The sequence below is a fragment of the Sprattus sprattus genome (assembly GCF_963457725.1).
Source record: "Sprattus sprattus genome assembly, chromosome: 10".
Lineage (NCBI taxonomy): Eukaryota > Metazoa > Chordata > Actinopteri > Clupeiformes > Clupeidae > Sprattus > Sprattus sprattus.
The window spans coordinates 18,649,081-18,666,786 of NC_137908.1; the positions used below are offsets into that span (position 1 = coordinate 18,649,081).

General features: G+C 40.4%; 2 protein-coding genes across 2 annotated transcripts; one reads left to right on the forward strand and one right to left on the reverse strand.

The window, feature by feature from the left end:
* Positions 1–5,305: 5,305 nt before the first annotated feature.
* On the reverse strand, positions 5,306–10,787 carry entpd8 (ectonucleoside triphosphate diphosphohydrolase 8; the record flags this gene model as incomplete). The annotated part of the gene is made up of 9 exons (XM_080845515.1): positions 5,306–5,500; positions 6,799–6,933; positions 7,146–7,256; positions 7,425–7,691; positions 8,573–8,803; positions 8,905–9,064; positions 9,419–9,569; positions 10,178–10,295; positions 10,659–10,787. The coding sequence occupies 9 exons, from the start codon at positions 10,785–10,787 to the stop codon at positions 5,306–5,308; spliced, it is 1,497 nt and encodes a 498-aa protein (XP_080701641.1).
* A 3,845-nt stretch (positions 10,788–14,632) lies between these two features.
* On the forward strand, positions 14,633–17,660 carry trub2 (TruB pseudouridine (psi) synthase family member 2). Its single transcript, XM_080845518.1, has 8 exons — positions 14,633–15,083; positions 15,264–15,398; positions 15,542–15,616; positions 15,740–15,801; positions 15,951–16,032; positions 16,435–16,507; positions 16,727–16,863; positions 17,116–17,660. The coding sequence occupies exons 1-8, from the start codon at positions 14,969–14,971 to the stop codon at positions 17,487–17,489; spliced, it is 1,053 nt and encodes a 350-aa protein (XP_080701644.1). The 5' UTR covers positions 14,633–14,968; the 3' UTR covers positions 17,490–17,660.
* Positions 17,661–17,706: the final 46 nt, after the last annotated feature.

Below are 17,706 nucleotides of genomic sequence, written 5' to 3' on the forward strand. Positions count from 1 at the left end.
GTGGTGGTGACTGAGATTGAGGTGCAGCAGGAAGAAAATGTCCAATCAGAGCAAATATCATCTAGAGAAAAAATACATTCAGCTGGTGTAAACACAATTCCTGTTGAAGGGTTTAATTATCAAAGTAATGTCAACCCAGACTGTGATGCTATGTATTTATCAGGGCATTTTGAGGCAGCACACATAGAAACTCAAGCAGGCCTAGGCAAAAGCTCTACTGCCAAGGAAAATGAACATTGCGAGAAAGATATCAATGCTACTTCAGGAAATAAGAATGATTCAACTCACAGAGTCCATAGAAAGCGAGAAGATGAGGGAATTGAGAGCAACACAGAAGACACAGGAGAAGTGAAAATAACCAGACGTAGTCTTAGAAGCCATCAAGAAAAGACAGAGAGAACACATGTTGTCATGGATGGGATACCCATGAATACAGACACAGAAACAAGTTCTTACCATGCTAATGAATCACTGGATAAAAAAAAAAGAAAAATCCGTGATAAGCAAAACACTGAGGTTATGCCTTGCATTCATGTGAACACATTGGATTCACCTCCTACATCAGAATTACCTAAAACAGATCAAGAGAGAAGCAACAATTGCTTTGATAGTAAAGATGAATTAATTGAGAAAGAGCCGTGCATTTTGGCCTCAACTATTACCACAACAGAGCAGCCACTTTCGGAGGATATAACCCGCAATGACAATCATTCAGTTCATGGATACACTCAGGATGACAAACCAGTGAGCAGTGGCACACCACCTGCTTATTACCTCTCCAGTGAAAACACTCTCAAGTTAACCCCACTGGAAATGTCTGATTCTTCAGAGGAGAGTAAACCACAAAAGAAGAGGGTAGGATCAAGTCGTAAAATATCCCAACGGCAGCATAAGATGGGCAAGAATGAGAGTCATGGTGAGGAAGATGAAAGGGATGAGGATTCAGATGGTTTGACTAATACAACTACTCAACTAGTTCAGCTGGAGACTAGCGATGTAGATACACATAATGATAAATTGACAGACATCCATCAGTGTGAATGTTCAGAACCTGCCAGTGGACTCCATAACCAACCTGAGGGCCATCCAGTCACTGAGATGAATGATCTGTCACTCTTAGGACAAATTGAGATTTCTGAGTCAAGTGGGTCCACAGCAGCTGAGGAAACAAGCTCCAACAACCTCTCTCATGATGACAGTCAGAAGGAACCCAAATCCATGCTTCAGAAAAGGAAGATGGGCTCCTCTCGTAGAGGTCAAGGTCTGGGAAAAAGAGGGAAAGGAGAAGCAGAAAAAGTAGATGAGCATATGGATGACACATCGAGACAAGAGGGGGGTGATACAGCTCATGGGGCTCTTCTTCAAAATGAAGGAAGCTCAAAAGAGAGCTGCTCAGTGCTCCTTAAGAACACACAAGACCTGCCAGTAGTGGGTGAGCATTTACTTGCTTCAGTTCAGTCAAGTGAGAGTTATTTACAACCACTGGCTCAGGCAGAAAGGCCTGATGAATTAATTGATGAAAGAGTGCTACCTGCATCTGCTCAGAGCAAGCCATCAGTCCTCAGTGTATCCTCATCACCCTTCTCTCAGTTTCAAGAGGATAGCCCAAATAAAGATCAACAAACCAGCATAAAGAAAAGGAAAATGGGGTCAACTCGTAAGAACATGAGGAGACAAGGGGAAGAAGAAACGAGTGACCTAAAACCAGTTCATGGAAGTATAGAAAGATGGAATGATGACACTGCATGGGACAGTACCATTAGTGATGTGGAAGATCTGCCAACTGGGCCAACTGAGACAGCCACAATCCAGAAAATTACTGACACTCAGGAGCAAGAGGACACCCTGCCACATGACGAGAGAGCTGGACTTGGCTCCGCTGGTCAGAAGAAGAGTCCACAGCGCACAAGGAGGAAGATGGGCTCCAGGCATGGTGGTCAGGGCTACAGAGGGATAGGCCTGGAGGGATCTGAGGATCAGCCTGTTAGCAAACGTCAAGAGAAAGATGGCAGCATCTTGCAGGGAACCCAGGAAAATGTCCATAGTAGGGTAAATATGCAGGGTTTTACTTTTTCCATCTCTAAAATATTTACCCTACTGCCCTTTGATGAAATCAAATGTAACTGACTGCTTCTTACAACAAAAAAACAATAGTGTACATAAATGTTGAAAAGTCACTTTTAAACTTCTTCAGTAAGATTCTGTTATACCATCTTTACAGGGTGTGGCGGAAAAAGGACTTTCTAAGTTAACATTTACTGGTGATGAAGAAAGGCAGAAGGTGAAACTACCAGATCCTTCAGGGGCAAGGAGCAAACTAGATTTAGAGAGAAAGTATGGACCAGGTAAGTTTGAGCGCAGGCAAAGAAACTTTTATCCTTTGTAAGAAAACTATCTAACTAATGAACCCTTCATAGTTTGAATAAGGAAAATATAAGTTAGTTAAGGCATTTATTAAAGAACAAAAGTAAGAAAATCTTATTTTTTGTAGAGCCTCTGGCTTTTGCACAAACTCTCAGAAAAGCAGTTATTTACTATGAAACAGATACCTGTAGAGATTTTACTTTACATTGTTGGTATACTACCAAACCAGGGGTTTAAGATTTGTATACAATATGTTGAATTGATAATGCAGATTGGTATATTCATGCGTAAAAAGATTAATACAAAAAATGTCATATTAAACTTTATCAACTAACTCTTCAGAGAGCACCACCTTCTACAACCTCTCCAATTACTTTCCTTCATTAGGTGACACTCTTACTTCTCTTGAGGAGGCAGTTATGTTTAATATAGTGATGGTTGGAGAGAGTAGTGTGGGGAAGACATCTTTTATCCACCAATTCCAGAATGGACAGTTTTTTGACGATCACTCTGCCACCATTGGTAAGTCTGATCTCTTTTATGTTCTCATTTTTTATTTTCAGTACTAGTCTTCTTTCCTGTGTGTTTATATGCATGTGTATAAATGTGTTTGTGCATACATCACAGGTGTTGATTCCTGCATTCAGACATTGGCTGTGGATGGTAAATTGGTAAAACTTCAGATATGGGACACTGCTGGTCAGGAGAGGTAAGAATATTATTAATATAATAATATAATAGTCGGACTCAGGTGCTGTGAAGAACAGTTTAATCTCACAAGTCAGTTAACATTCAGAAATGATTTAGTCTATATTTATACAATAATCTTGAATCAATGTTTCAACTATAAACCTAGAAAGCTTCTTTTATCAGTGACACAGACATTATTTGGATGAATACTTTAACTTGTTTGTACATAACATATTGTTGTGAGTATTTTATGTTGATATCATACACCTACCATATCTTTTTCAGGTTTCATAGCCTCACCCGCCAGGTGTTACATAAGGCAGATGGACTGATTCTGATGTATGACATTTCATCCTCTCAGACATTTTGTGCTGTTCGCAAATGGATTTCCTGCATTGAGGTAATTGTTACTGAATAAAAGTACATAAGTAAAAGTAAAAAAGCTGCGTTGGTGAGTGCTTTTTCCTTGAACATTTTTGCCAGCATCCTTCAATTCGGACAAAAACATTGTGGCTCGACCAGGAAACATCCAAAGTTACAGGCTTTCCTGTCATCCAGTTATTGTGTGTGTGAAGGAAGGGGCAACACTCTTACACTAGCTATGTCTGAAAGAAGTTTGGAAGAACGGTGAATATCTCTTACTTCTCCTTTCGACAAAACATTTCCTGAGACATCACTTTTGTGTTTGTGCTTAACAGGAAGGGGCTCGTAGTGAGGTCCTCATCATGCTTCTTGGCAACAAGAATGACAGTGAAGAGCGGCAAGTTCTGCATCCTGAAGGGGAGCGCTTGGCTCAGGTGCTGTGACATCTCCTTAAAAATAAGTGTTTGAAGGCAGGCTAGTCTAAACTCTGGCCAGAATAAAGATAATGATCATGTGGGTTCCATGAATAAGTAGGTGTAATTTTTCCCCAAATAACTGTGTTTGCTGAATTAATTGTATTTAAGAATGATCCATAATATAAAGACATTTAGACTTTCCTTTGTCTTATAATTCTTTAGGAACATAACTTCCATTTCATGGAATGCAGCGCTGCAACAGGTCACAATGTTCCACAGGCCATGGAAACTTTGGCCAGGTAAGGGGCCCTCACTTATCCGTTGACAGGATCAAAATGATATTCTCACTTGTTTTAATTTCATTGTAGGTTGTCTGTGATCAAACTAGATATTAACTTTGATTGCTTGTTGGTGCAGGTTATTGAAGCAGACAGTGAAGGGGGGTGATGAAGAACATGTGACATTGCACAAGAAGCCCCTACAGAAGAAGTCAGGTTGCTGCTGAGGCCTCACTCTTTCCTTCATGTTTTCTATTCAGTTTATGTTAATGTTAATTTGCATACTTTAGCTTAAACATTGTACATACATATAACAGAAATTCTTTCTCTTTTAAATTAGACTTCAAACCATTTGCACGAAAAAAGACACTTTACATTATTACAGTCTTACATAAAATATATATTTTTTTCATTGACAATTATCAGAAATGTAAATGTATCTTCGGTTCAACACATTTTACACAAAAAGTAAATTTGTATGTATGAAAATGTGTAAGAGTTGTGTTGTGTTAAAGTAAACAAAAGGCAAATTAGTCAGTTGCTGACCTTTTCCCCCCCTAGAGGAATTCCATTTATTTTGGATCATCTGGAATATAATCTATACAGAGTTCCAATAGGGCTCAGATACACATACGCGTCTTTTTTCAGGCGCAGACGCTTCAGTAACGCCTTGGCAAAGTGCGGAGGCCAAAACAGACTTTTCACAGCTAATAATAATCACTCCGCGATGAAAGCGCATTGATGAAAACCGTTCATTCAAAATTCTGACGTCGAAAATGGAACTATTTTTCGTATTAAAATGTTAATTTGTTGACTGTAGAATTGTTTTATAAAAGCAATACTCGTGGGAGTGGGGTAGGTAAGGGATAATCCCACTCCCACTCGTGCTATATCGCTTAATCATACCACATCTTCCAGCATCAAAACAGGAAATAAGTGATAAAGTAGTTAAGCCCGCCTGTTGCTTGATCTGATTGGCTGCCTGGGCCGAGTGTGACATTAATGAGCGGTGCGCTTCCCTGCCTTGCGCTGGAAAGTTGAGAATAGTTCAACTTTTAAGCACACCTAAAAAACGCTTCAAAGACGCAACGCGTGGTGGAGAAGGGGCGCACGCTTTAAACGCGCCGTACCATAGGAATCAATGCATTTGCTCGCGTCCCGTTTTTACAAAAACGCGTGTGTGTATCTGAGCCCTTAGTGTTCAGGTTGCCAAAAAATTAGGAGGATGACCAGCACAAGACTGAGAAAAAGTGCAAATACAATGAAGAACACCTCAGCAGCCCACTGACTGCGCTGCACTCCTGTAACCACCAGGGGGTGTTTGGGGGCTATCAGATTAGTCAGGTTCAGCATGTAGCCCAGAGTCCAACCAATGTCAGTGTCAGCAACCTGCAGAATGCCAAGGACACACCACAAAAATAATGATGCCTGTTGATCAGACTGTTACAGACAGTGTAGTGCATTCATAACACATTGGATTAGTAACACACATGAATTCGTAAAAGAACGAATCAGAGACGTGAAATGTTTTTTTTTCTTAACTTTACCTTGTTGTCTTGCTTGATTATATTTATTAATATCATTTATTCCCCTAGACATGAATATATTTTAATGCCTGATATATTTAATAAACTTTTTTTGCATTTCTCTTTTCGGTCTTTACTTGCTTCTTTCTATGTCCCCCACCCAAAAGGAATTCAGTTTTAACAGGAAGGGCACTAGTGAGCATGACCCTTTTGGTTGGTGTCTTCATAACGAGCAGTAGGAATGCACAGATACATTCTGTGGTTATTGTGCTGAACATGCCAGCCTTGGGAGGCAATTTTTATGTCCTGTGTGAAAAAACTCTGTTCTGCCTGTTAGATTTATCTAACCAATGACTATGTGATGTATAATTTGGCTGGTTGTTTGTTCATTTCACTACGGTCTGTAATGCCACTTTTGCTCTTGTCTAAACAGTCAGTGCGGGCACATGATGGCAGCACTCCGATCCCATCCAATTCTCTCCATGGGGTCTCCATGGGGGGTTAACTGCTCTATCTCAAAGCACATGGCAGTGACCAATCTAGATCTTGGCCGCCTCAGTTCAAATCAAATGCGGAATGTTTACATCTGCTACCGTTGATTATACAGTAAATACGTTGTGAAATGAAACAAAAACACACCACAGTTAAAGTTGTATTAGTATTGATTGATTCACATCGATATGAATGGATTACATGACTAACAACTGGTGGAAAGTAATATGAAAATATTTGTTCACTGAATTAGCGTTCTGTCCCAAACAGTTGCGTTCCAGTTTCAAAGTTTCAGTTTCGCTTTCAGTATTTCAACGTGAATGAGAGGGAGCACAAGAACTGAGCGTCTAGCAGCGTTTATCATATCATAAACATTATATATGATGCATTTATAGGTCTGTGGGCACAATCTCAAGCACGTGCAAAAGTTGTTGTTGTCCAATTTGAATCAGAGACACATGCGCGCCCAGTCCAATTACCAGCGGAATCGAATCGTGTGTCCAGGGGTTTACATCGGAGTCCAGTCGGACTCAAGTCGGACACAATGAATCTAGTTCTGGGGAGACACATGTGTCCAATATCCAATTTAAATCGGACTGAAATCGGAAATTGGACACATGTGTCCACACTGAATTTCTCCAACAGTGAGGCAGGCAAGAGGCAACCCACCTGTCTTTGAAAGTAGATGTTGTCCCAGGTTTCGTTGAACTTGTAGCCTTGCACAAGAATGGTCATGATATACTGAGCTGACGCACAGTAATCTCTCAGGTACTTTTCTTTTGTGTCAGGATATTCTGCCAAAAGCTAGGAAACAGAGCAAACTTCATATGAATGGCCTTATCTGGAATCAATAATGTAATATTTCAAACACTAGTAACACTAGTCATTCAAATTTACATATGTGTCTTGATCTGGTGACTCACATTCAGTACATGAACTTATGTATGTGAATGATCATTATAAGATAGAGTTTTAAGAGGTATTTGGAAAAGGTGAGAAACAGTGTGGTTTCTTACAGAATTCCAGCTCTTCTTACAGAAGGTCTCTATAGTCGAGGTGACCTTTGGTAGGGGGGCTTGAGGGGCGAGCCCCAGGAAGTCAAAGGTGTAATAGTACGCTGAATAAGCCTGCGGAAATATGAAAATACCCTTTGCATGTTGCATTAGTTTGTATACAACAAGGATAAATATCTATCCATATGGAAAGTAAATGTAACCATACAGAGGTAAAAGCTATGAGTTGATTATTACACAGTTATTCAATTCAGTGTGAAATAACTCAGCAGAGCAACTTACAAAGAACTCTCCATGGACTGGGGGCTGGTAAACTCCATTGAATCCACAGTCAGGACTATGGGAACACTCTGTTATGTTTACTATGATTCGAATGAGATTCAGACACTGATTGGGGTCACTTGTGCCGGAGAAGGTGACACTTTTTTCAGGGTCAATATTTCCTGGCTTGCTCACACAAGGGGAGTCGTAGAGGTCACCCAGTGTTAACGTCAGGTTGAAGCCTGTATGATAGCATGGGTGCAAAACTATGGCAGAAGAACCACTCATCTGGAAAAATCACAAAGGTAAATGTCATTTTACAGACACTTTTATCCAAAGCAACTTAGAAATAACCTGCAGCGATTAGGAATTGAGAGGGTAGTTCAAACTGGTCATTCTTGAGGAAGAGTGCTAATACTGGCTAGTACCACTAAGGGGACTTCCAGAGTCTATTCTGTGACCGGTCAATGCTGCCATCAATTAAACGCTGACGCTGATCATTTCAGGAGGACCTCTTGAAACTAGTTATTTACCAGACAGGGGCTTTGGCACTTGCCATAGAAACACAGAGTAGCACTGTCCCTGTTGTCAAAGCAAGTATTATCAGGATGTCATTTTAATTCTGCTTTCATTTTTCTACATTCAAAGAAAAGCATGACTCCTGTACAATCGCTACAATACCCCCCCCCCCCCCCTTTTTAACAGTGTATGTAGTGTCTGTGCTTTTAAATGTATGTAGCATTGGCTTTTCTAAAGTCTTTTCACAGCATTTAGTGCTCTAAAAATGTCTTAACAGAAAAGCCAGTGCCCATTTCTGGTTCCTGCCAAGTTTCAAGAAGCCCTCCTGCTGAATGATCATTAGTCATAAATTGATGGTGGTTGTGACCGGTGGTGAACGGTCCAAATCCGGCTTAGGAGGCACTGCCCATAGGTAGCCATACCCTGGAGCTCCCCCTGGTGCAAATGATACCTGTGTGAAGTTTGTGTTAGGTGATATTCTCTAAAGGGACGGCTCTAACAAAAAAGCACATGGCAGCAAGACTGTCCAGTTTGAGCTACTGCTTCTGCAAGATAATTTTACCATTCAATTACAGTACCACATCATTTTCCAATTATTCAGTTGTATGCTATACACTAACAAAATAAACACAAAAAACCCTGGCGCTCACCTCAACTAAATATGCTTGGAGTTGCTTCATGGCCTGGTCCTTCCCAAAGCAAAGGTAGCTGTGAGTGTACACCCCATACCTATGACCGTAGAGCTGAAGAGCAGCTTCAGAATCAGGCTGTTTAACTGGATCTTTGGGACTGAAGGCAATTTGGGTGGAACCCCCTCCTAAATCCAAAGCCCCAAGGATCCTACCTGCTTTCGGTGGGACCCACTTGCCCTCAAAAGTGTGCTGTCATCAACCAAGAACAAAGAAGGTTGTATGTTAAATGTCCATATTTTGACCAGTTTATGTTTCTTTCATTCTAGTCTGAAACACAAAGTAGAACTTACCTTGATGAAACCCTCCAGTATATAGTTGATAGTAACCCAACCATAAGCCCCTTCCTCCATACCCGAGAGTATCTGCGCACCACGGAAGTTAAATGGATAACCATTTATTGTTTTGGTGACCTCCTCCATAATGTGGTCTGTTGCATTCAGATCTTGTAGTCTGGATGTTTAAGATTTTGCAGTTTATGGGCCATACATTATAAAACGATCAAGTACTACCTTGATAAATTATGACATATTCTTTCATATACATATAGTTACATTTATAATGATTTATTTCACATTGTTCTTTTAGTAGTTTTGAGCAATTAACAGAATCTCATGCCAGTCATTAAAAGAAAGCCATGACAGCGGTTAGGCCTAAAGAGGTATGGAAGCTTATTGAGATTACAGGAGATCAGGACCTAAGATATTGTGAAACAATAACAGGGATCATTTGTAGCTCTTTTTTGTATTTCCAGTCTAAAACAAAAGCTTTGTTCCCATCAGATGTTAATCAGATGGTGCACTTTACCTGAGAAGTCGCATGCCTGCCGTCGCTCCGAGGTACACAGGGCAGCTCTGCTGCTGCTCAACAGGTATTGTAGCCTTGGCAACATCTAAGCATTGGCGAAGACTCTGGGCAGCAGCTGGGGGGTCTTGCTTGTAGCTGGATATCCCCCCTCCTGTGGAACATATAGAAATCTCGATGGTTCTAATTGAGTGTGTTTATATAGACATGAGAATCCCAATTAAAATAGCTTATCCCGCTTTTGATCATGGCGTTATGGTGCCGTATGGCATTAACATGGAATAGAGTAATAGGACTTTAAATATCTCTGTATACATAGCATCCTGGTCACTGATTAAAGCATGCTATTTGGCAGCAGTGTTCAGACACCTAAGACATGTAAACCGTATCTCTAGGGACTGCTCCAGATCCCATGCTATCTAGAAATCTATATTTTTCATCATATTTTCAGATAAACAGTATTGCACTATTGTACGGTATATTGATATTTAGTTTTAAAGAATGAAAATAACATGAATGTTTATTTGGAACATATGAGATTGAACAACTACTTCTATTGAACAATGGTTAAAAATTGTAAAACAGTCTGTCAATTATTGTTTGTAAGTGACTGTTACAAACACTTTGTTATTTTGTTGACATCAGAAGTCATTTTTACATTTTGACTTGAAAAAATGTAAGTATACATTTATTTTGAGTTAATTTTGTTGTGAATATTGACGGAAGAAATATTGACAAAACTTTGAAATAAAAGGTACCAACCATCCACCTCGCACACCTTCACCTGTGACACAATCCCGGTGTTGTTTTCCTTGCCTCCCGGCCATTTATATATGAAGAGAGATGTGTGGGAAGACCCAGCATCAAAAACCATCCCATACTAAAATGGAAAATTCACAAAAGAAGGATTGGAGAAAATGTCCCTTCATTTACCGACTCTAAAGTAAATTTGTAACATTTGCCCAATTAATAATCAGAGGTATGAGGTAGACTGTCAGGTCATAAGAGTTCCCTGCAGTCCACCATAACAGTCATTTGGTTGTGGAAATATATGTAATTACATGTTGAGTTCTAGACAGCACCCACTTAAGTACATCTGAAGAGCACTATCAAAGAATGCATTAATGTAGCAATGTTTCCAGGAATAAGGTCACAGATCAGGAATGAAACATGTTATTGACTATTCCTTTACTAGCTGTTTCTGTTGTTCTTTCAGGTGGAGTAAGGGAGTTTTTCACATAACCTGGGTGCCATAGGGCAGGTCCAAAGTGTAGTGCTGAGCCAAAGACAGAACTAAAGCAATGATAGTGGTACAGACAGTAACTGTCACAACAACTCCAAGGATGTTCTTTTTGGCTGACAGTTTCCCCATTCCACCCTATGACTCCACACCTCTGAAAGACAGAAACAAGGTGGATGGGTGCTTAAAATTGTAGACACATATTTGCACAGCACACACACACACACTCAATACCCTAAACATACACAACTCAATACATATTTTCAAATTTGGGCTAAAGTATTCAATGTATAAGATGTGTATATACATATATTTTGAGCTTCCTCTATTTCTATACATTCCAATAAGTGCACTACTGTATACATGTCTAGAGCAGTACATAAGTGGTGGAGTACCAGCCAAAACTCCTGTCAAGATAAACAACCAAAAGCAAGTCAACAATTAACCAAACCAATCCTGTGGATAAGCTGCTATGTTTCACACAGTTTGTCAGACCTACCTTCTCCAAAGCCACTCAGTCAAAGTTCAATATTCACCCTCTGTCCCCTGCCTGTCTGTATACACTGTGTACACACACAGAATTCGGCATACAAAGTGTCAATAGTATTGTCACTCCCATAAAAGTGTCCTGCCTCTCATCCACGTCAGAAATGTCCTAAGTGAGCAGACATAAGTGAGTGTGAGTTCACACCCACTTAAACACACAGACACCCCCCCACACACACACACACACACACGCACACCACCACCACACACACACACACAGCCACACACCACACAGAGATTGCCTGGAAGATGTAATACTTGGTGTTCAGTATAAAGATGGAATCCCTGACATTGATCACTTACAGTATAATAAAGGCTACAAAGTGACATCCCCACATTATCTTTATTATCAGATACAATACATCGGGCCCAGTGGCTTCTCCAGATCATTTCATGTGTTCACTGTTGAATCATACGACCATTGTGACAAACCAATGCAGGAGACAACATAATAGTTGGATGCATAAAATTGTACATAGCAAGAATATTAACCGTATCATTTCATGAAAGCTCCGTTCGTATTATTTACTGGAAAGGGTTCCATTTGTATGTAATTCTAGTTGGGTGGGCTATCTTAATACTATCCTTTACATAAATTGTTATACAACCGTTTCAATCTATTATATGCCTCACTGCTGTTAAGAGGCCACATGGGGACCTTAAGTTGACAGTGAGATACTATATATTAATTTACCATTCCCTCATATTTATGTGTCAGCAAAGGTGATGCTGTATAATGAAACATTGGTGGTCACATTTCTCTTTCAATTTTCAGAAGCATTTTCATCCTGTTAATTGTAAACAATATATTCTATTGAATATGCCAGTGGCCAAAAGAACACTATAGAAACATCCACCAAGGTTCAACTCTGCAATCCCATCAACTCTATGGCAATCTATTATCAAGGATTGTTTTCCCCTTTAGCTTACAGTCTTGGGTAGTTCTACATCGTTCTTATCGGTTGTTATTATCTCAGCAATTTAGGATTTATGCTTTTTTTCTAAGTAACACGCGTTTCTAGGTGATGACCCTGATGGCATCTTGAACACCTGTGGGATTCGCTAATGCATTTGTTCACAGTTTAACCTCACACAAAAGGCTTCATTGTCAACCCAATGCCTCCCACACAAAGGCCATAGCAATGGCCTCCGTCACGGTCAATTATGAATTTCCCACTGAACTATCAAAAATCACAGATCAGGTCTCCCATGAATGTGGAGAGGAAAGAAAGCAAACTCCAATAATTGTTCTGCAGCACGCAAACCGCAGCCCCATGTGTAATTAGGAATCAATATTAGCCCCACACAGATATAACTGACAAGCAAAGCATGAACGTAAACGTGGCAATGGAGGCAATGACACTTCATGTTAGACTTAGCAAAGTATCAAACAAGTCTTCCTACTATTCTTTATTTTTATGATAAAGGTCATCACCACAATACCAGAATGTTGTTAATGTGGTTGAGAGAGAGAGAGAGAGAGAGAGAGAGAGAAAGAGAGAGAGAGACCTTCAAAACCAAGTCAACCTAATTCTAGCGGCTTCTTGGAACCACTGGAAAACCTTAAACAAAAACAAAAAATAATGTAGCAATTCAAGATGGAGAGATATGGATTCCTATACATTTCCTGTACCAAGAAACCCGTAAAACACCTCAAGACAAAATACATAAAAAATTGAACCAATTAGAAACAGTCATTAAGGACTAACAAAACCCACTAAATTACGAAATTACAGAAACATTATTAAGATGTAGAAAAGCCTGTGGACCTGACGACATCCTGAATGAGCTCAATTAAAATCAGCCATTCTGAAACTTTCCAGTTTAATACTTAGAGTTGGCTATTTTTTTAGATATGGGATCTGCATAAATTCATGGGAAAAGTCTTATGAAGCATACTAAATTCAAAAATCATAGACTTCATCACAGAACACCATTTATTAAGCAACAGCAAAATTGGATTCCTGCCTCAATTTAAAACTACAGATCATATCTTCACATTAAACACACTAATTGACATTTATGTGCACAAAATAATGCGAGAAATGTGATTCAGTCCGGCGCAATGGATTTTGGTAAAATTAATTGAAAGCAGTATCGGAGGAAAAATATACAATCAGATAAAAAACATTTGTACTAAAGGAAAGTGCTCAATTAAGATTGGAACAAAGGAAACAGAATCTTTCTTTCAGAGATGTTGGGTAAAGCAGGACTGTAACCTTAGCACCACAATATTCATAAATTAATTTGCGATAACAAATACAGAATTCCTCTGCACCTCTGAAAATACAAGACACTGAAATAAAGTGTCTACTTTATGTTGATGACTTCGTCCTGCTGTCCCCCGCAAAAGAGGGGTTAAAGCAACACCTATCAGAATTGGATAAATGCTTTCAAACCTGGGCTTAATCACAGTGTCAGATGCAAAACTAAGGAAAACACTGACTAAATACAGACTGAGTGAGCACAACCTGGCAGTAGAGGTAGGCCGGCACAGACAGACCTGTCTGCCCAGAGAGAAGTTGTGTTCTTACTGTGACCAGGGAACAGTCGAGACAGAGCTGCACTAACTTATTGCAACCAATACCAAAGTCTTAGAGATCAATATTTTGCAAAAATAGTTTTAAAAAATCCCAGAGTTCCTTTATGTTAGTGATCTGGAGTGACTCCCGACTCTTCTGGGAGAGAGGGAGGACTGCTGTAGACTGGCAGCAATATGTAGCAGCCTGCCATTAGCTCCACAACTCTGTCAACCCCCTGCCCCACATGGCTAATAATTAATGTTTACCAATGAATAATTAACTTGAAAAATGTTTATATCCTGTTACTTACCTACTATACCTTCCATAGCCCCTCTTGTTCCCCTGACCCCCTGCCCTTTGCACTGTTACTGCTCAGTGTTTGTTTTATTTTACTTAATTTATTTATATTTATTACAATTGTGTAGTTTATTTCAATGTGCTTTGGCAATGTTGTATTGTATGCAGTCATGCCAATAAAGCTATTCGGATTGGAACTGGAATTTGCATTTGAGAGAGAGAGAGAGACAGTGAGAGCACTTGCAAGTATTTTATCTTTATGAATAAAAAATTAACTTTGTACTCATAAATTGCATTCTTTACTTCAATTTTGGTCAGCCAGACGATGCGCTACACTGTTTTGCCCAGCGTATACTGTATTGTTCGGTGCGTTTGGGGAAGAAATTAAGACGCAACAATGTGTAGTTTTTCATTTCTTTTAGCATGATTAAACTTGTACCAGCAGAGAGCGCCCTAAAACCACATCTGAGTTGGAAAGCCCACACAAAGTCAAGATGAAATCCAACTAAACTGCTAAACGCCTCCACAACAATAGGTGGCAGTAAGTAATTTCTTTATGCTGAGCTATGCACCTTTGTGGACACACCAGATCTGAAGACTTCTTGGCTTCTTCAGACAAAACCTTCAGTTTGAGATACAACCTCATAGGAGAGATCTCCTCTTATTCTTTTTGAGTCAGGTCAGGGCGTTAAAATCTTAGGTAGAAGATACACATTGCGTGCACTAGGCCACCAAAGAAAGAGTTTCAATGACCCGGACCGCCACCTTCACCCATGTGTAGTACCTCCGCCAGTCAAAATACCCCGACCGAATTTGATGCCGTGTGTCCAAGTCATCTTGGACGTCAGCTGTAGCCTACTAACAGCGACTCTAACATGCGCCTAGTTTCGTTCGTTTTCAGTTGATACAAATATGTTTTTTGTAACTGAATTGTTTTAAAACGCGAAAATGGTAACTCCTGTTCGAGTTTTTCGTAAACTTGAAGGGTTATTCGCTGTATATAAGCCATCCGGAATTCACTGGAAACTCGTCCGTGACAACATAGAAGCGAATCTCCTTAAAGGTGAGAACGAAACAAGTCGTGGTAATGTCACATTCGCTCTTTTTTTGTTAGTTTTCAGGCATTTACACGTGAAATACTATTCATTGAGTTTAAATAATGGAAATAAGCATGTGCCACAGAAACATGAGTGACAGATGGATTGATTTGTGTAATTGTACACTATTGTATTTCCCCCTCTAGAAATCAATGCCGCCCCACCACCTGCCCCCAAACTTGAGGTTCGTTTCAAGGCTTTACCCAGCAGAGAGCCAGGAACAGCCAAGGAACTAACTATGGCAGCTATTCAGCTCCCAGTCCTCGCTACTAGTCCTCAAGGTTTCTTACCTTTGCTTTATCAAGCAATGTAAAAACAAATGCACAAATTATTGTAACAGAGAAGCATACTCACAATATAGGCTTCTATTAAAGACTCGCCTTTGGTCGTGCCTTCATAATTCACATGTTACTCTGTCCTCTAGTGAGAGGACCAAGGTATAGGACCCTCAAGGTGGGAGTGGGCCATCGTCTGGATGCATTCTCGTCTGGAGTGCTTGGTATGTTCCCATCCTTGATGCCATATACCCAGTCTCTGAGTAAGAAGCTGGGTTATCAGAACAGAATAGCTGATCGTTTCAACTATTTGCCTTACCTGAGAATGCATGTCTATTTTGTCTCAGTTCTAGGTGTTGGACAAGCAAACAAGGCCCTAGCAGAGTTCTACAGCTCGGCTGTTACAAGGGTGAGCACTGACGATTGATGTAAAAGCGACTGATATCTGTGTGTGTTGCAAATTGTTGAGAACTAATGATGAACATTATGTATCATGTAAACACAGATCTGAAATTTTCAATTTTTTGAGATTACACATGCTGTGACTTTATGTGGTAGGATTACACGTTAGAGGGGGAGTTCGGGATGGCCACAGACGACTTTTCTGACACCGGACGCATCATAGAAAGGACTACATTTGGTAATTATGGTTCCTCCAACTGATGCTGAGTTTGTCGGTCAAATTTCCACACAGTTACCTTGTTTGGTTTTGTGAGGATGGCCCGAGTCGGCCACCCCACGATGTGGAATGTAGGCTGGTGGAATGGGGTTGCAGGTAGGAAACACACACGGCACAGGAGACAGTGGCTTACTTTAAAAATAGCTATTTATTTACAACCAGGGTAATTCAAACCCTAAAACTTATAATCACACACTTGACCAAAACTAAAGCCCTTAAACAGACAAGGTACAACTCTGTGCTAACAGGTTTGGTCTAGAACCCTCTCCAGATTCAGAGCTGGGTGGCACATTTTGAATGATAATTCAGATGTGCATTTAATACCTCTTTCGTCACACAGCTGTGGTGTTTCTCCTCTTTTAGAACATATCACCCTGGTGAAATTGGAGAAGATCCTGGCCATGATTCAGGGGGGCCATCAGAAAGCTCTCATCACGTAAGTCTGTCCACCATCTTTCTATCTTAAAAGGCTTATTTTGTGCTCACGGGCATATGCTTATGCCTTATGCATTGACATTCATTGATCAGTTGTAGACTCTTCACTAATGTGAATGCAAAGTCTTGGAAAAGATTGTTGGAATGAATAACATTAGGCAGAAGAAATTAATGGGCCATCCCTAACATTTAAATATTTGCAAAAATCTGTGACACTCAGATACTCTGGAGTGGACCTCCAGTCTCAGGAAGCATATGAGCTGGCAGCTCAGGGGATACTGCATCCACAGAGCAAGTCTCCCCCCATCCTCAAGGGTCTGCGCTGCATCCATTTCAAGCCCCCCCACTTCACTCTTGGTAATGACAGTAGAAGCATGCCATCGCTCACATTCTTCCCTAAAATGTACCAATCGGTGTGAATTATCTGGATATAATAGCAGTGTTATATCACAGATAGACTTCTTTCTGTTGCATGCTGTTAGTCATATCAAATGTGTGTTGGCTAATAAGAAACACAATGTGGGCAGGCCTTTAACTAGTCTAAGATCCGACACCTGTACTTTTATCTATGAACCTGCTAAACTTCTTTCTCCCTCTGCTTTCTCTCAGAGGCTCAGTGTGTGAATGAGACACAGCATTACTTGCGCAAACTGGTCCATGAGGTGGGTCTGGAGCTGCGCAGTACAGCCGTCTGCACAGGTGTAAGACGCACACGCGATGGGCTCTTTGGCCTTCAGGAGGCGCTTACACGGCAGCACTGGACCGCTTCAGACATTCAGCGCACCATCAAGGTGCACCACTCAATGCTGAAGGACCTCAAGAAGGCCGACAACTCTGGACATGCAGAGGAGGATGCTCAGCTAGAGCAGCACTACCAGCAGACTGGCACAGGAGAACACTCCACAGTCAGTATCACTGGGACTGGCTCAAAGCAGCTGCATTCTGCTGTAAAGGAAGCAACAGAAAATGCACCATCCCTATAGGGTGTGGTTATTAATTAAAGAAATACAACTGTTAAGTGGGTCTTCATGGATGTTTGGTCAGCTACAAACATTTTCCCTTCTTGATGCTTGATACTTGGATTTGTTGGTAATTTCTTATTTCAGTGTTTTTTTGGACAGTATCTGTCCCATTACGGTTTAGATGTACCCTCTTTTCACCGGCACGGTACCTGTGGTATTGCTTCAGATAAATGTTTTA